This window comes from Parambassis ranga, chromosome 24 (genome assembly GCF_900634625.1).
Source record: "Parambassis ranga chromosome 24, fParRan2.1, whole genome shotgun sequence".
NCBI classification, from domain to species: domain Eukaryota; kingdom Metazoa; phylum Chordata; class Actinopteri; family Ambassidae; genus Parambassis; species Parambassis ranga.
This window is the reverse complement of record NC_041043.1, coordinates 739,336-755,143: the sequence shown is the minus strand read 5'-3', so window position 1 is coordinate 755,143 and position 15,808 is coordinate 739,336. Positions and strand designations below refer to the sequence as shown.

Sequence of the window (15,808 nt, the reverse complement as noted above, 5' to 3'; positions counted from 1 at the left end):
CTAACAGTTCTTTTGTTCCTGTTTCGCAGGCAGAGCGGCGGGCATACAGAGAGGCGGAGATAAACATGATGGACGACCTATCAGAGGCTGACTTTCACAAAGAGGAGGAGCCTGCCAGCCCAGCTCCTCCTCCTTCACAACAACACACAGACCCTGCCTCTCCAACAGTCGCTGTGACGCCAGAGCCAGTTGCCAGGGGAGAACAGGCCACACCCAGCGAGATAGAGTACCAGGTGAGGTGTAATAACTTTATCTTCCAATTCATTTGTCACATCTTTTAAAGAGAATATTTTAACTGTGCAGGTACTGTTGCCTAGCAACGCGGACAGCTGCAGCTGATTCACTCATGTGGAGACTTTGTTATGTTTGTAAACGTACAATAAATCCAAAAAATATTTGGACAGGTTTGGTGTAAAGAATCTGGCTGTTGAGTCCTTCACATTCACAAACAGGAAAAAATGGCTGCATTAGTCAGCCTTATTGTGCTACTGTGATGCAGTCAGCCTTAAGATGCTGGCTATGAAAGATGACTCAGTTTCTCCAGTCACTAAAAGCCCTTCTAGACTTTAGAAACAAATAATGTAACTAAAAGATTCATTACTGACTGTTTTGGCGCTTTGAATAATGTGTTCTTTAGTAAATGAAAACGCTCTGTGCGTGCTAACAGGATGGGCGGGGCTTTGGCATCGGGACACTGGTGTTTGGGAAGCTGCGAGGTTTCTCCTGGTGGCCCGGCAGGATTGTCTCCTGGTGGATGAGTGGCCGGAGTCGAGCTGCTGATGGTACTCGCTGGGTGATGTGGTTTGGAGACGGCAAATTTTCTGTGGTAAGTTATTAATTTATTCCAAGACAACTTTTACTATAAAATGTCTGCTTTTGTAGCCATTCATTGTTATTTTTTTCATTCAAATAAGAATGAAACGGGACCTAAAGTCAACCTGAACAAGCATTTTGAGTTCTCTTTTCTGATTGTTTTTTTCTTATTATTAGGTTTGTGTAGAGAAGCTGATGCCCCTGAGCTCTTTCTTATCTGCCTTCCACCAACCAACCTACAACAAACAGTCCATGTACCGGAAAGCCATCTTTGAGGCTCTGCAGGTACAGTAGCACCTATAAAACATCAGATTTATTGTAAAATATAGAAGAATATTGTATAAATACAGGAACAAGCCAGATGCTTTTTTATATGTATTTTGGTCCGTCACTCCTATAATCGTCATTTTCAAACTGTAAACGCTCTGTTTATTTTGTGTTTAGGTGGCTAGCGTGAGGGCAGGGAGGCCAGTTCCTTCCTGTGATGCAAGCGACGACGCAGAGGGGGTGGAGCTTCAGACCAGAGAGATGATAGAGTGGGCCATGACCGGCTTCCTGCCTGCTGGTCCACAATCACTGGACCCACCAGAGGGTATACAAGCATCGCTGATCACACAATAATACACAGTATTCCATACATCTGCTTATTTAACACTTTCTTATACCCACAGAGGAACAAAATCCATATAAAGAAGTGTACCCAGAGATGTGGGTGGAGCCTGAGGCGGCGTACACGCCCCCACCCGCAAAGAAACCACGCAAGGCCTCAGCCGAGAAAGGAAAGATCAGAGAAGTGATCGACGAAGGGACTAGAGGTAAACACAAGCGTTTCAGCGGGACCTGCTTCAAACTTTTATATACTAGTGTCAGAAGATGTCCTTTAAAAAAAGTCTTTATTTATTTAAAGTAATGTTTTTGAATGTGTTGTTTTCAGAGCGACTCATATATGAGATCAAGAAGAAGACCAGGAATATAGAAGGTAAAAGCAACTTAAATCAAAGGTATATCAGACAAAAGTCTACAAGAAATACTGTAAATGTGTTTTATTTTATACGTTTGATTTCATTCTCATCTTTTCTTCTATTGCATTTGACATTTGTATTGCTATACTATTATTGGGCAATTAACACTCCAAAGGAACACAATTTTAAACACAGTGAAGCTTAAAGTTTTTTTAGATTTAATGATCTTACAGTCCTTTAATGAGTTTATGTATTGTAGGTCAAGGTCGAGCATTGGAGCTCCAAATGCTGTAGCGCAATTTACATTTGCATTTTTACAACACATAACTTTTTACTCTATTCTACCTCATCTCTTCCTGAGCTGTGGTCATGTGACTGCTGGTGACAAGTGAGTCGGTCTTGGCTTCCTAGTTGAGCTGGGAGTTCAGACTCACAATGTTCTTTGTAGAAACTAATTTGTACAAAGTGTTAGACTAGCAAGCTGCAATTATGTCAGTTTTTCTGATTAAACCGTAAAACCAGCAAGTTTTGGGGTTTAGAAAGTCAGTAAAAACATATAACTAAATGTAATCTATGAGCTGGACAGAGTAGGTAACTGTTGGATATTCATCTTATGTGACATCTGTGTTTGCTTGTTCAGATATCTGCATCTCCTGCGGAAGCCTCAACGTCTCTCTGGAGCATCCTCTTTTTGTAGGAGCAATGTGCCAGGGCTGCAAAGTAAGAACCTTGTTCTCATGTCACAACAATTCAACAGTATTTTTATGTGTGACATTGTACTAAAGTGTATAACAGATCTACAGTATAATCAATATCATCCAGACTGGCTCCAGGATGAAGTGAACAGAGGCTTCTTCTTGTGGCTGTAGATAGTTCTCCATGACTCTGTGTATATATCATTGTCGTGCTGTAGAAAGAAGTTAGGACCAATCAGACGGCTTCCTGATGGTTCAGTGTGACGAACAGGAATCTAAAGTGCCTAAACCATCTCTACAGTACTGTATGAAATTCACATATTGAAAACATCTGCTTAGGTTGTGATATTGAAACCAAATGTGTCAGTAATAGTGAATCAAAGGGACGTCTTATTGGCAGGTCATACATGTTTTGGCAGCGATCAGACCCCAACACATGTAAAGCACCCCAGTCTTTGAAACTTGGCCCATGTTTACAAGTTTATAACTCTGTAATGACTATTTTTATTGTGGTTTTGGTTTTTTTAATGGATGGATTTGAGTCTGAAATTGTGACTTTTGAACCTGGAACCAGAAAATGTCAAAATGACATTTTCTATTGATAGATTACTTAAACAGTCAGTGGTGTTTCCCCTGAAGGCAATTCTTAGCTGTTAGCTGTTTTGACAGTGTTAAAAATATTGTTGGTTAAATATTGACGATCTGAGATATTTCACTGGCACACAAAAATAAGCTGAATTCCGACATGGTGTATACATAAACGCACCCTCAGTGGTCTTCTCCTGATCCTGTTTTGTTCTTTTGGCAGAACTCGTTTCTGGAGTGCGCCTATCAGTACGACGACGACGGCTATCAGTCCTACTGCACCATCTGCTGTGGAGGCAGGGAAGTGCTCATGTGTGGCAACAACAACTGCTGTCGGTCAGTAACAGTGCTGTGTGTATAGGGTTGAGTCTGGGATTGGCAAGCAGCAGCTCCTTTAAGTGGCAAGGATGAGGTTTTGGATTTCACATTTACAGAAACAATTTACCCATAAATGTCTAAAATATAATTTATGGCTCTTTCTATTGGCAACCAGCTCACATGGAACAGATTTATTTATTTGAATACAGAGTACACAGTTGATTTTGGCTTCTGGCCTCTGGCCTCCTCATGCAAACACAGCAGAGATCAAGATGCCAAAAATATACAATCTTTTTAGAAATGATCGGGTTACTCAAGAAAACCCACAGACCTCGATTTGAATACTTTCCACTCTTAATTGTGCATAAGCTTAAGTCTTAATAAAAAAACTTAAATGAAAATAGAGAAAACAGAGAAATTATCAGGACCAAAACAGACATTTTTGACTTGGAGGTCTATAAAAATTGCTTCAGTTTTGGAGGCGCCCTCAAGTGGCCACTTGAGGAACGGCAGCTTTTTTGGCCCTGGATGTTGCTGCTTTGCCTTCATGATTACTCGCTGTGTGTTGTTGGGTGGGCAGGTGTTTCTGTGTGGAGTGTGTGGACCTGTTGGTGGGTGCTGGCTCCGCTGCGGCGGCCATCAAAGAAGATCCCTGGAACTGCTACATGTGTGGACCCCAGAGCGCCTACGGGTTGCTGCGGCGACGGGATGACTGGCCCCGCAGGCTACAGCACTTCTTCGCCAACAACCACGAACAAGAATTCGTAAGTCTCTCTCAGACACTCAGAACTTCATTGCCAAGAAGTGCTGTTAGGAATATCAACCCAGTGTTTAATGTTTAATTGCAATCACTTGTGATGCATTAATGCTTTATGAACACATTATGGAGAGTGGGGAATTATGTGACAAATGTTCCCCAGCTGTAATCAGCCTGTAGATGGGAACATTAGAGTTGTGTGGTATGACTGATAACAACCAGGACACCTCATTAAATCTGCTTTAAAATGATGATTGACTTCATAATACTGCTTTTTTAGGAGCAGACATTTCAGCTCAATTCAGACACTGCATCCTACCAGCACTGTGGATCACTGGGGGCTGGGGCTTTTCAGCTTTTAAGTCTCCATGTACACTACTGGTCGAAGGTTTTAACAACCCAACTGTTTTATTGAAAATTAAAGCAGTTTTGGTCCAATGAATAGGTGAGCTGCCAGAGGTTAAAAAGAGGTCAGGTTACCCAAAACTGAGGAATAATGTACATTTCAGAATTATACAATACTTTTTCATGGAAAAATATACTCTGCGTCATTATTTGTGTGTTGCTATAAAAATGTTAAAAAGAGAGACAGACCATCACATGTACGTCTTACCTACAGCGAAAATGTGAAGATCAAGGTGTCAGAAGTCTGGAAGAGGTCTGGCAGACCTAAAGTCACAAAAGAAGTGAAGTTTCTGAGAGTCAATAGCTTGTGTGATAGGTGGCTCACAGGCGATAGGCGCTTCAAGCACAACTAAATAGTGGTCGCAGTAAGCTGATCTCAGTTTCAACTGAAGAGAAGACTTTAAGTTGTAGTTTTGAACTATCAAGTTGCAGCAAGAAAGCCATGACTAAGATGTCAGAATAGGAAAAAATCACTGCCAATGGACTACTGAAAACTGGAAGTGATGGACTGATGAATCAAAACTTGAAATCTTCGGTTCATCACGCAGGATTTTTGTACACGGTCGAGTAGGTGAAAGGATGGCTCCTCAAGTGTGTGACATCAACTATCAAACATGAAGGAGGAAGCATGATGGTCTGGGGCTGTCGGTGACTTGTACAGTGTGGGAGGTACCATGAACCAAAAAATGGCTACCAAAGCATTCTGCAGCATCATGCAGTACCCTATGGTATGCATCTATTTGGTCAGAGGTTCATCCTAAAACAAGATAATGACACAAAACAAATTCAAATCATGACAGAATGACCTTAGGAGCTGGTTTGGGATGAAATGGACAGAAGAGTGATAGCAAAGCAACCTACAATGATCTCAGTCAGTCATTTAAGTGATATTATCAACTTCTCATGAGTGTCTTTTTTCTTTCTTTATCTTAGGAACCAGCCAAGTTGTATCATCCAGTGGCAGCAGAGAAGAGGCAACCAATCAGAGTCCTCTCCCTGTTTGATGGCATTGCCACAGGTATTTTTGTAATCATAACTGTTGATTAGGAGGCAAATTATTTAAACCAAATTATTTGATTTAAGCTATTTTATAATTGACTTCTAAAGTATGATTTTAATTTATAATTTGTTCAGGTCTGCTGGTGCTGAAGGATTTGGGCATCCAGGTGGATAAGTATGTGGCATCTGAAGTGTGCGAAGACTCCATCACTGTCGGCATGGTCAGACACCAGGGACGCATCATGTACGTGGGAGACGTACGCAATGTAACTCACAAACATGTAAGTGAAATATTCTCATCTTAAGTAAAGCAAAGATGTCTGTCCTGTGTGCTGGATTTAACTCCTGCTGTTGTTTTTCACCATCAGATCGAAGAGTGGGGCCCCTTTGACCTGGTGATCGGAGGCAGCCCCTGCAACGACTTGTCCATTGTCAACCCTGCAAGAAAAGGCCTTTATGGTGAGACTTGGTGTTATAATCAATGAAAGTCTGTTGTTTTTCTTTAATTTGTGGATGTTTTTAAAAAGCTGAATTTCTTTATCTTCTCACAGAGGGAACTGGGCGGTTGTTTTTTGAGTTTTACCGCCTTCTGCATGAGGCGCGACCAAAACCGGGCGATGAGCGGCCATTCTTCTGGCTGTTTGAGAATGTAGTGGCTATGGGAGTCAGCGACAAACGGGACATCTCCCGATTTCTAGAGGTAGAACAAGCAAAGTCCCACAACACAACACAGTGGCATAAAAAAGACACAATGTATTTTCCTGGAACATATAATGTCACATATAGACAAATAAAACAGGAAGTAACCCTGCTCTTCGTCTTCAGTGTAACCCAGTCATGATCGATGCCAAGGAGGTCTCAGCTGCACACCGCGCACGCTATTTCTGGGGAAACCTGCCAGGAATGTCCAGGTGATACAACACACACACATACACGCACACACACACAAGTTACATGCTCTGTTCATTTAGGATCATAACTTTTAATTCAGTTTACGTGGTTTCTGCAGACCTCTGACACCGATGGCTAATGACAAGCTGGACCTACAAGAGTGCCTGGAGCATGGCCGTACAGCAAAGGTATCCCGTGTTCAACCTGTGAGTGTGTGTGTGTGTGAGTGTATTTGTATATTTATTTTGTTAATAGATGATCTTTGAAACATTCTGTTGTTTTTATTTTGTGGTTATGTATTATAGAAATGTGGAGAGTAGGTGTAGTAGGATTAAAAAAGGCATGTGTGTGTTTGTTTGTCTGTATCTGTCTGTTGGGTGTGCGTATGGTTCTGGATGCTAATTCCAGTTTGAGAAGTTGCGTACGATAACGACACGCTCCAACTCTGTGAAGCAGGGGAAAGACGAGCATTTCCCTGTCATAATGGACAACAAGGAGGACATCCTCTGGTGTACTGAGATGGAAAGGTACAGTGCTGTGTGTGTGCTCTCAGTGATTGTGCTTGTTTGTGTTTTAACCAGTGGTGGAAAGTATTTGTACTTTGTTACTTTACTTAAGTAAAAATAATAGTGCATATATTTACGCCATTACATTTTGCAGCTATTATCTGTACTTTCTACTCCACTACATTTCTACAGTGTTGTAGTTACTTGTTACATTTTATGAATACAGTGCTGGACTGATGTGAGGTCAGACTCTGCATGGAGGTGGTGTTTCGCTGCCAGCTGTGTTTCTATAATGAGCCTCAGTCATGATGCCAGTGCTCTGGCTCAGTTAGCTAACCAGTTAGCTGCTGTCTGCTAACACAAATCCATCCTTTAATGTCTGATTAACATTAATCATAACATTAATCTACAGCAGGAATACTTATACAGTAAAAATGGTGAATGCCTGTTTTTTATTAGCAGCCTCTCTGTTCACGTGATGCCCACAGCCTGCCTCATGACACACAGACCTGTCCATAGCTGGTTCTGGGTACATTTCAAAGATTTCTGTACTAAAAAATGTAAATTAACTACACATTGTCCATTTTAATTTTAAGATGATTTCTTTGATTATTTTAACCTGTTCAGATATCCTTTGCAATGGAAATCAATAATATATATCGGTGTGTGAGTACCTCTACATTTATTACTTTAAGTACATTTATAAGTAACACTTAAGACTTTTACTTAACCCTCGGGCGTCATTGGGGACTTTTTTGTCCATTTGGGTAATTTTTGCCTCTTTACCTGGCCACCATTTTATCTGTGTTGGTGCATATGGCACAATTTTTTGTAACAAAGACTCTCTCTAGACACATTTTAGAATTCCAATTTAAATTTTTCAAATACATCACCAGAACATGGTGAAACAAATTTACTACCCTTTTGTGTCATTAGGGGACAAAAAAGTCCACTTCCAAAAAACTGCTATAAAAAATTAACAGATTAATATTTTTTCTTACTTTTTTCTGCATAAATATGTTAAACAACTTCAGCCCTGCTCAAAACTACCAAACATTAAATCATTTTGAGGAATTTAACCGTTTAAATGCCAGTTTGATTACTTGATGTTACAGTAATTTTTTATGAAGAAAACACAAAAAATGAGTTATTTTCCACAAAACAAAAGTTAGGTGGCTGAGGCATTATTTTTATATCTGTCATGGATAGGTCAAAGATTAGCCAAAATATTGAGTTTGATGCATTATTAGTTTTTGTGTAGCAGCAGTTTAAAATGGTATTTTCCACTTAGGGCCCATTAACTCCTATTATAATACTACATTTTTTAATATCATAACTATAACAACATATAACCATGCATTTCTTGATGTAAGGGTTTCATTTTTGAAAAAAATAGTTAAATTTGACATTTTCTACTGTTCACCACTAAAATCAGCCATTAACCCATTATATTCCTATGCATAAAATCCTTGTGTTTTGTGGATGTGTTTTGGATTGTGTTCAGTAGGCTGTTTTAAGTGTGTGTGCATGTGTTTGTACATGTGTGTATGTGTCCATGTGTGTGCATACGTGTGTGTGTGGTGTGTGTGTGTGTGTGTGTGTATGCATGCATCTGTGTGCTGTTTCATGTGTCTTTGCAGTAGTCATTGTTGGTGTTAAAACTTATGTATGTAATGTCTGATGAAGTTACTTCAGTATATACCATCTACAGACATACAAACACTCTTTCAAGTAAACAAAAACATGCCCCCTTCAATGTGTCAAGGTGAAGAAAACATAATTTTGTTTCTGTGACAACCAAGGAGCAAGATGAAGATGGTGTTTCTATGTGGAAGAGGCTCAGGATGAAATGATGCTGCCTGTAACTGCTAGAGAGATTCAGGGAAGTGAAACATCCAGAAAAAGAGGAGTCTGGACGCCAGGACTGCAGCCAGGTGCTGCTGGCTAACTGCTGTTTGTGTTTTCTCCACATTGACCTCCTTGAAGTGCAGTAGGAAGAGGTGGGGGGGCATGTTTTTGTGTACTTCAAAGAGTGCGTTTGTGGCTGTTTGTGACAGTGTACTGCAGAAACTTCATCAGACATTACAAGCTTTACAAGGTCAACATACATACTACAAAAACACATGAAACGGCAAACACACACACATGCACACACACACACATGCATGCACACATGCACGCACACACACTTAAAACAGCCTACTAAGCGCAATAACACAACCACAAAAAATGATGAAATCACAAGGATTTCATGCATAGCAATATAATGGGTTCATGGCTGATTTTAGTGCTGAACAGTAGAAAATGTCAAATTTAACTATTTTTTTCAAAAATGGAAGGGGGCATATTTTTGTTTACTTGAAAGACTGTCTGTGAATGGTATATACTGAAGTAACTTCATCAGACATTACATACATAAGTTTTAACACCAACAATGACTACTGCAAAGACACATGAAACAGCACACAGATGCATGCATACACACACACACACACCACACACACACACACGTATGCACACACATGGACACATACACACATGTACAAACACATGCACACACACTTAAAACAGCCTACTGAACACAATCCAAAACACATCTGCAAAACACAAGGATTTTATGCATAGGAATATAATGGGTTAATGGCTGATTTTAGTGGTGAACAGTAGAAAATGTCAAATTTAACTATTTTTTTCAAAAATGAAACCCTTACATCAAGAAATGCATGGTTATATGTTGTTATAGTTATGATATTAAAAAATGTAGTATTATAATAGGAGTTAATGGGCCCTAAGTGGAAAATACCATTTTAAACTGCTGCTACACAAAAACTAATAATGCATCAACTCAATATTTTGGCTAATCTTTGACCTATCCATGACAGATATAAAAATAATGCCTCAGCCACCTAACTTTTGTTTTGTGGAAAATAACTCATTTTTTGTGTTTTCTTCATAAAAAAATTACTGTGACATCAAGTAATCAAACTGGCATTTAAAGGGTTAAATTCCTCAAAATGATTTAATGTTTGGTAGTTTTGAGCAGGGCTGAAGTTGTTTAACATATTTATGCAGAAAAAAGTAAGAAAAAATATTAATCTGTTAATTTTTTATAGCAGTTTTTTGGAAGAGGACTTTTTTGTCCCCTAATGACACAAAAGGGTAGTAAATTTTAAAACTGCTGCTACACAAAAACTAATAATGCATTAAACTCAATATTTTGGCTAATCTTTGACCTATCCATGACAGATATAAAAATAATGCCTCAGCCACCTAACTTCTGTTTTGTGGAAAATAACTCATTTTTTGTGTTTTCTTCATAAAAAAATTACTGTGACATCAAGTAATCAAACTGGCATTTAAAGGGTTAAATTCCTCAAAATGATTTAATGTTTGGTAGTTTTGAGCAGGGCTGAAGTTGTTTAACATATTTATGCAGAAAAAAGTAAGAAAAAATATTAATCTGTTAATTTTTTATAGCAGTTTTCTGGAAGTGGACTTTTTTGTCCCCTAATGACACAAAAGGGTAGTAAATTAAAGTGACGCCTGAGGGTTAAGTAGGATTGTTGAATATAGTATATATTTTGCTGGTTATTTGTACTTTTACTTAAGTACCAAGCTTCGGTACTTCCTCCACCACTGGTTTTAGCTCTAGATCTTCTCCAGAAATAAATAAAACATGTAGTAACTGCAACCTGTCTTCTTTCATCATGACACTGTTAATGTGTCACTGTCTCACAGTGACAAACTTTAAAAATCCAGATATTTTATTTACTTCTATAATCATACTGTTCCATGTTTAAACCCTCAATTAAGCAGAACGTTGTTTTCTTGACTAATTGTGTGATCATGAATGATGACTGTTAATATTGGATATTTTTAGTTTTTTTGTCTTTCCTGACATCAAACCTCAAACCTCAAACCTCTTTCCTGACCTCAGCACAGTGTCACTCTTCTTTAGTCACTATGATTCACACTGTAATGTGTTTACCTAAAATTACTCCCCACAAGTTTGTATTTTACTCACATTTACTCATTTATCTATCAAGATTTTATGTGATTTTTCTTTTTCATTTATTATTTTTTAATAATATTATTATAATAGTATAGTATAGTTATTATTATAGTTATTGTTTTTGCAGTTTCTGAATTCATCTTGTGCAGATTTAGTTTTCGTCTTTGTCCATTTTGGCACATAAAACGAGTTTCATTTTAAATTGTAATAGTACATTTAGGTTGTGATGACATCCTCCAGTTACGTCCTCAGATTACAGTGGTCCCTATATTTGCGAATAAATTGTCAGAAAACCTTTTTTTTTCATGTGTTCTTCATTTATTAAAATAATTAATTCTCTGCTGTTTTCCAGGGTCTTTGGTTTCCCCGTCCACTACACTGACGTGTCCAACATGAGTCGTTTAGCACGGCAGCGGCTGCTGGGACGATCCTGGAGTGTCCCCGTCATCAGGCACCTCTTCGCCCCGCTCAAAGAGTACTTCGCCTGCAACTAGTCACACACCAACTTTCTCTCTCTCTCTCACACACACAGTAAAAAACTACACACAGCAAGTACATGAAGGTTGACTGGACATATACCACACACACATACACACATACACACATGCTCACTGTAAAGGACTGCTTCCCTAGATCCCATGTAGACCACTGGCTGACCTAAGTCCCCTGGTGCTACCTTGCTGATTTACACACACACCCTCACACACAAACGGGTGCAGGGTTTCTGTACTGTAAATCTTCATACACAAACTTCCTGTCCGACCTTGAAACTGATGTCTTCGGCTTTACTACTGTGTCGTATAGTCAGCTGGAGCTCAAACCTCCAGGGGGCGCCAGACTAACCCTTGTTTTTAATATCTCTCTGAGTACATCAACACACCAATGAATCTCTCCTAACAGTAAATGTAATCATGTGTGGTGACAGTGCTGCTGGTGTATTACAGAACACACACACATACACATACACACACACACACACACACCAGTTAATGCTCTTGGTGCTGGTCAGGCAGTGATACACTCCAAATGGTGCCACTTTAATACAACACTTTTACAACAGTTTTTGGTGCTCTTGGAGACTGAACAGTCTCCAGTTGTTTCAGTCGCTGCAGTTTTGTTTAACCAGACTAATTCATAGTGATCGGAGGCAGAGTTTATAGACAGATGTAAAGCCTTTTTCTCAACACGTAATCAGATGCATGTTTTCTAAAGGAGGAGCTGCTCTGTTGGTACAAATAATTCCATGTGTAAACCTGACCTGACTGGATTAAATGTTGTCAGTGTGTGGCACAAAATATAAAATACTGGAAGGAAGGATACTTAGGTTATATTAGGACATAATCTCCCTACCTCCTCTGAATGTAGGGCGCCCTCCTGTGGGCAGAAGCATCAACACACAGTCAATGTCAGATGTGGCTGTGGTTTCATTAAATAATGAGGAAGGCACTATATGAAATAATATAGCACCTGACTTCATGCCAGATATTGATTGATTGTGCACATGTGTATCATAGATCGTTGCAACACATATATCACATTGTTGGTGGAGAAAGTGCTACTACTAGTTATCAGAGATCGAAACACAGCAGTGAAACTAATGCTTATTTTTAGTACATAAAATATGCCAATAAATATAAAAAGTACTGTCTACTTCTACACTGCTTTCTGAAATGAGTATTTTTCATATAAAATGTCAGGTTTAACATCATCTTGTATGATTATTTCTGCCTGCAGAGCAGCTCCTGTCGGCTAAAACACAGCAGCATTTAATGTACTGTCAGCTTCTCGTGTGCCTCAGCTGTAGTGTCGCCCTTTATTTATCTGGTTAAAAGGTGACTCGTCCACCAGGCCTCCAGCTGCCATGCTCCAAAATGTCCTCCAGTTATATTACTGCAGCGACGTCCACTAAAAACCAGAGGTAGACCTTTACTCTATAGACACTATGCTGGTTTTCTACTTCCAATGACTGAAACAGATAGCCCTGTATAAGTAACAGATACTTCCAACACAATACTTCACACAGGATTATACGACCTGTCGTGGGTGATTCTTTTGCCTTTTTTCCCCCCAATGCATGCTGGGATAAACCCAGCTCTTAAAGAAAACAGTTGGTCATCAACACTATGAAAAACACCCCTGTGTGTGTGTGTTTTATTTTGACAGGGCTGTCTCTGAAAAATACATTTCAGTCTGGTGCTTTTAGTCCTCAGGCGACACCTTCCGATCCTCTGACCTTCCTCAGAATATACCAGCTAACAACTGGACACATGCAGTCTTTGCGCTCACACAAACACAAAGACACACAAAAAACTCTCTCAAACCAACAGTTACCAGCAGCTTCAGGTTTTTTTCCATCATGTTTACTCTCTCTGTTTATACAACCAACCTTGAGGTGCTTTTTAAAACTGCTCTTTTTTACAGTGCTTTTGCAGGTCTCTCACACACACACACACATATATATATATATATATATATATATATATATATATATATATACACACACACACACACTTGCTGGGAACACAGTGCTGACATTCACGCTTTTACTGCTCCGTCGCTACAAAACATCAGCACATGCACACACACGCACTGTGTTCTCGCCGGCCGCCTGTTGCCATCAGGCTTCCCCACGGCGCTGCCGGGTGTGACATCATCACCCCGCGTCGCTTGGTGCTCCTGAAACCCCACCACCCCATCTGATATCCCTGACCCTACCCCACCACACCCCACCCCCCCGGGTGCTGCATGTCAGTCAGTCAGTGTAATTTCTGATTCCATGTTAGATTAGGGAGTAATGATAATAATAATAATGGTAATAATAATTACAATAATAATCTGTTATTGTGTGTGTGTACTGTTCCAGGTTGGTGCTCAGTTCAGTTCAGTCTCAGCCTGTAGGGGAGAGAGAGAGGCTCGAGAAAGCATATATTACAGTTAGTATAGTGACTTGTTCTATTGTACCCATGAATGCCAGAAGAAATTGTTGGACCGACGTGCTGCACAACGCTCTCAGACCAGAGATGAGTTGAAATAACACTGGCATTGTTGTAGTTGCAGCAAAACACAGCGTTTGTTTTGGAATTGCTGAACATACTGGTTTCCAAACCTCTTGACATTTAGACCAATCAGCAACCTGTGGGAAACAGCTACCAGTCATAGGTGTGTTTTAAATGTGTTAAATGTCTTACAATGACTGTAAAGAACATGCTAATTGCTACTTGCTAACTTTTACATATTGGTGTCCTCCCGTGGTTAGTTGATCTGATTGACATGTGACTGTGGCGACTTCCAAAATGGCTGATCATTCACTGTCAATTATTCATGTCACTTTTGTTAAATACCAAATGTTAGCATGCTAACATTGCACTCCCATTGGTGCAGTGTACACTGTTTACTTCGATGCTTGTGAGTTTTAACAAGGTAATGCTGTAACATGGCAACATAATTTGTAACATTTTCTACCAGACTACTTTTAGCTTCTAGTTTTGCTAAATTAACCCACAGATAGCTCTTATCTTGACAACAAGGGGACGGCACTTAGAGAAAAATAAACTGTTTACTGTTTCAAAAACAATAGATGCAGTTTCTGATGCCGCCATTTTTGCTAGTTTTAAAATTCTCACCCTTTCTGCTGTGTAGCAACAATGGCGACTGTTGAGGGTGATTCTGCTTTTTTAACTGACCCCCTTCCAGGTTCTAACAGTATACTGTGGATGCTCACATTTTGTCTGCTAAGTGCGAACCTGTTTTCATTCTGTAATAATTGTTTGTGTGTTAGCATGCTAATAGTATCTGTGTACAGACTGGAATAATACAATTTTACTCAAATCAGAACTCAACTATACAAAATGTGAAATTAGAAATTAGATTTTAGTTTTCCGGTGTTAATTCAACATGTTTCTGTCTGAGAGTGACGTGGGACAAAAGCATGAGGAAGAGAGTCGACACTTTGAAATGGGTGGGTGACACGGTGATGACGTTTCTGTTCGCCTATCAATAGCTTTGAGGCTGAGTGATGCGCTGTTTTAAACACTGATACACATTCACACAACAAACACACACACAAGACACTGTTACCGACGCTCACACAGAAAAAGACATGCACAACACCTACAAACACGACGCCGTGGCGCATGCAGACGCTCATCTCATGGACTAAATGAAAGATGAGCTTTTAGGAAAAAGGAGGACCTGGTGGTGTTTCAAAAGGTGCTAAAATTTTATCTGAAAATAAGAAAAATATATTGTTAGGAGTATAAATCAAATTTGTCTTTACAATGACTGTATTTAAGTTTGTTGTAGTATTGAAAAGGCACTATTATTATTTTACTCTTGTATGAATATGAACTAATTAAAAAGGCATTTTAACTTTGTACTTGAACAATGTAAGAAATGAAAAGTGAATAAAAAAGGACTGTTTCTTGTGATTTAGCCTTAAGGCTCTGTCTTTTTTTACCCATACATCAATATGTTGTCTTACTGTAACATCTTATTTAAGTTCCTTTTTTTAATGTGGGTTGAAGCTCTCCGAAGTTTGCTGACATCAAATCAACACAGTAACACTCAGTTTCTTGAAGATTTTTAGTACACTTTATGATTTTGTATTGATTTTGTGTGTCACTGTTAAAACCCTTCAAGGTCTATGGGTGTTTTGGGGGACTTTCCTCGCCTGGCATTCTTTGTGTTTTACTGCTCATTAATTATGCCAAGTTTTAATCTGGTCTTGCAATGTTGTGCTGTAGAACAGTTTTACTTACTGTCGTTTGCAAGCTAATAGTTCATATGTCTTTATAATGTATCAATATATACATTAAATATGTCAACAGGTTGAGCATTCTAGGGTTAATTGATTGTCTTGTGAGTCT

General features: G+C 39.2%; 1 protein-coding gene across 10 annotated transcripts in view; it reads left to right on the top strand.

Moving 5' to 3' along the window:
* The window catches only part of LOC114429164 (DNA (cytosine-5)-methyltransferase 3A-like), a 62,656-nt gene that overhangs the window by 43,695 nt on the left and 3,153 nt on the right, over positions 1–15,808 (top strand). For 4 of the 10 annotated variants that reach the window (XM_028398037.1, XM_028398046.1, XM_028398036.1 and 1 more), the window contains 17 exons: positions 30–233; positions 668–826; positions 991–1,098; positions 1,258–1,405; positions 1,485–1,628; positions 1,748–1,792; positions 2,416–2,495; positions 3,279–3,391; positions 3,954–4,137; positions 5,469–5,553; positions 5,670–5,815; positions 5,903–5,993; positions 6,086–6,234; positions 6,360–6,445; positions 6,526–6,631; positions 6,834–6,952; positions 11,296–15,374. In XM_028398037.1, the coding sequence (XP_028253838.1) occupies positions 30–233; positions 668–826; positions 991–1,098; positions 1,258–1,405; positions 1,485–1,628; positions 1,748–1,792; positions 2,416–2,495; positions 3,279–3,391; positions 3,954–4,137; positions 5,469–5,553; positions 5,670–5,815; positions 5,903–5,993; positions 6,086–6,234; positions 6,360–6,445; positions 6,526–6,631; positions 6,834–6,952; positions 11,296–11,437 (2,109 nt within the window). In that variant the 3' untranslated portion in view covers positions 11,438–15,374. Of the gene's footprint in view, positions 1–29; positions 234–667; positions 827–990; positions 1,099–1,257; positions 1,406–1,484; positions 1,629–1,747; positions 1,793–2,415; positions 2,496–3,278; positions 3,392–3,953; positions 4,138–5,468; positions 5,554–5,669; positions 5,816–5,902; positions 5,994–6,085; positions 6,235–6,359; positions 6,446–6,525; positions 6,632–6,833; positions 6,953–11,295; positions 15,375–15,808 lie in introns of those variants that run through there. The other 6 variants (XM_028398039.1, XM_028398044.1, XM_028398042.1 and 3 more) reach the window with 6 other exon arrangements.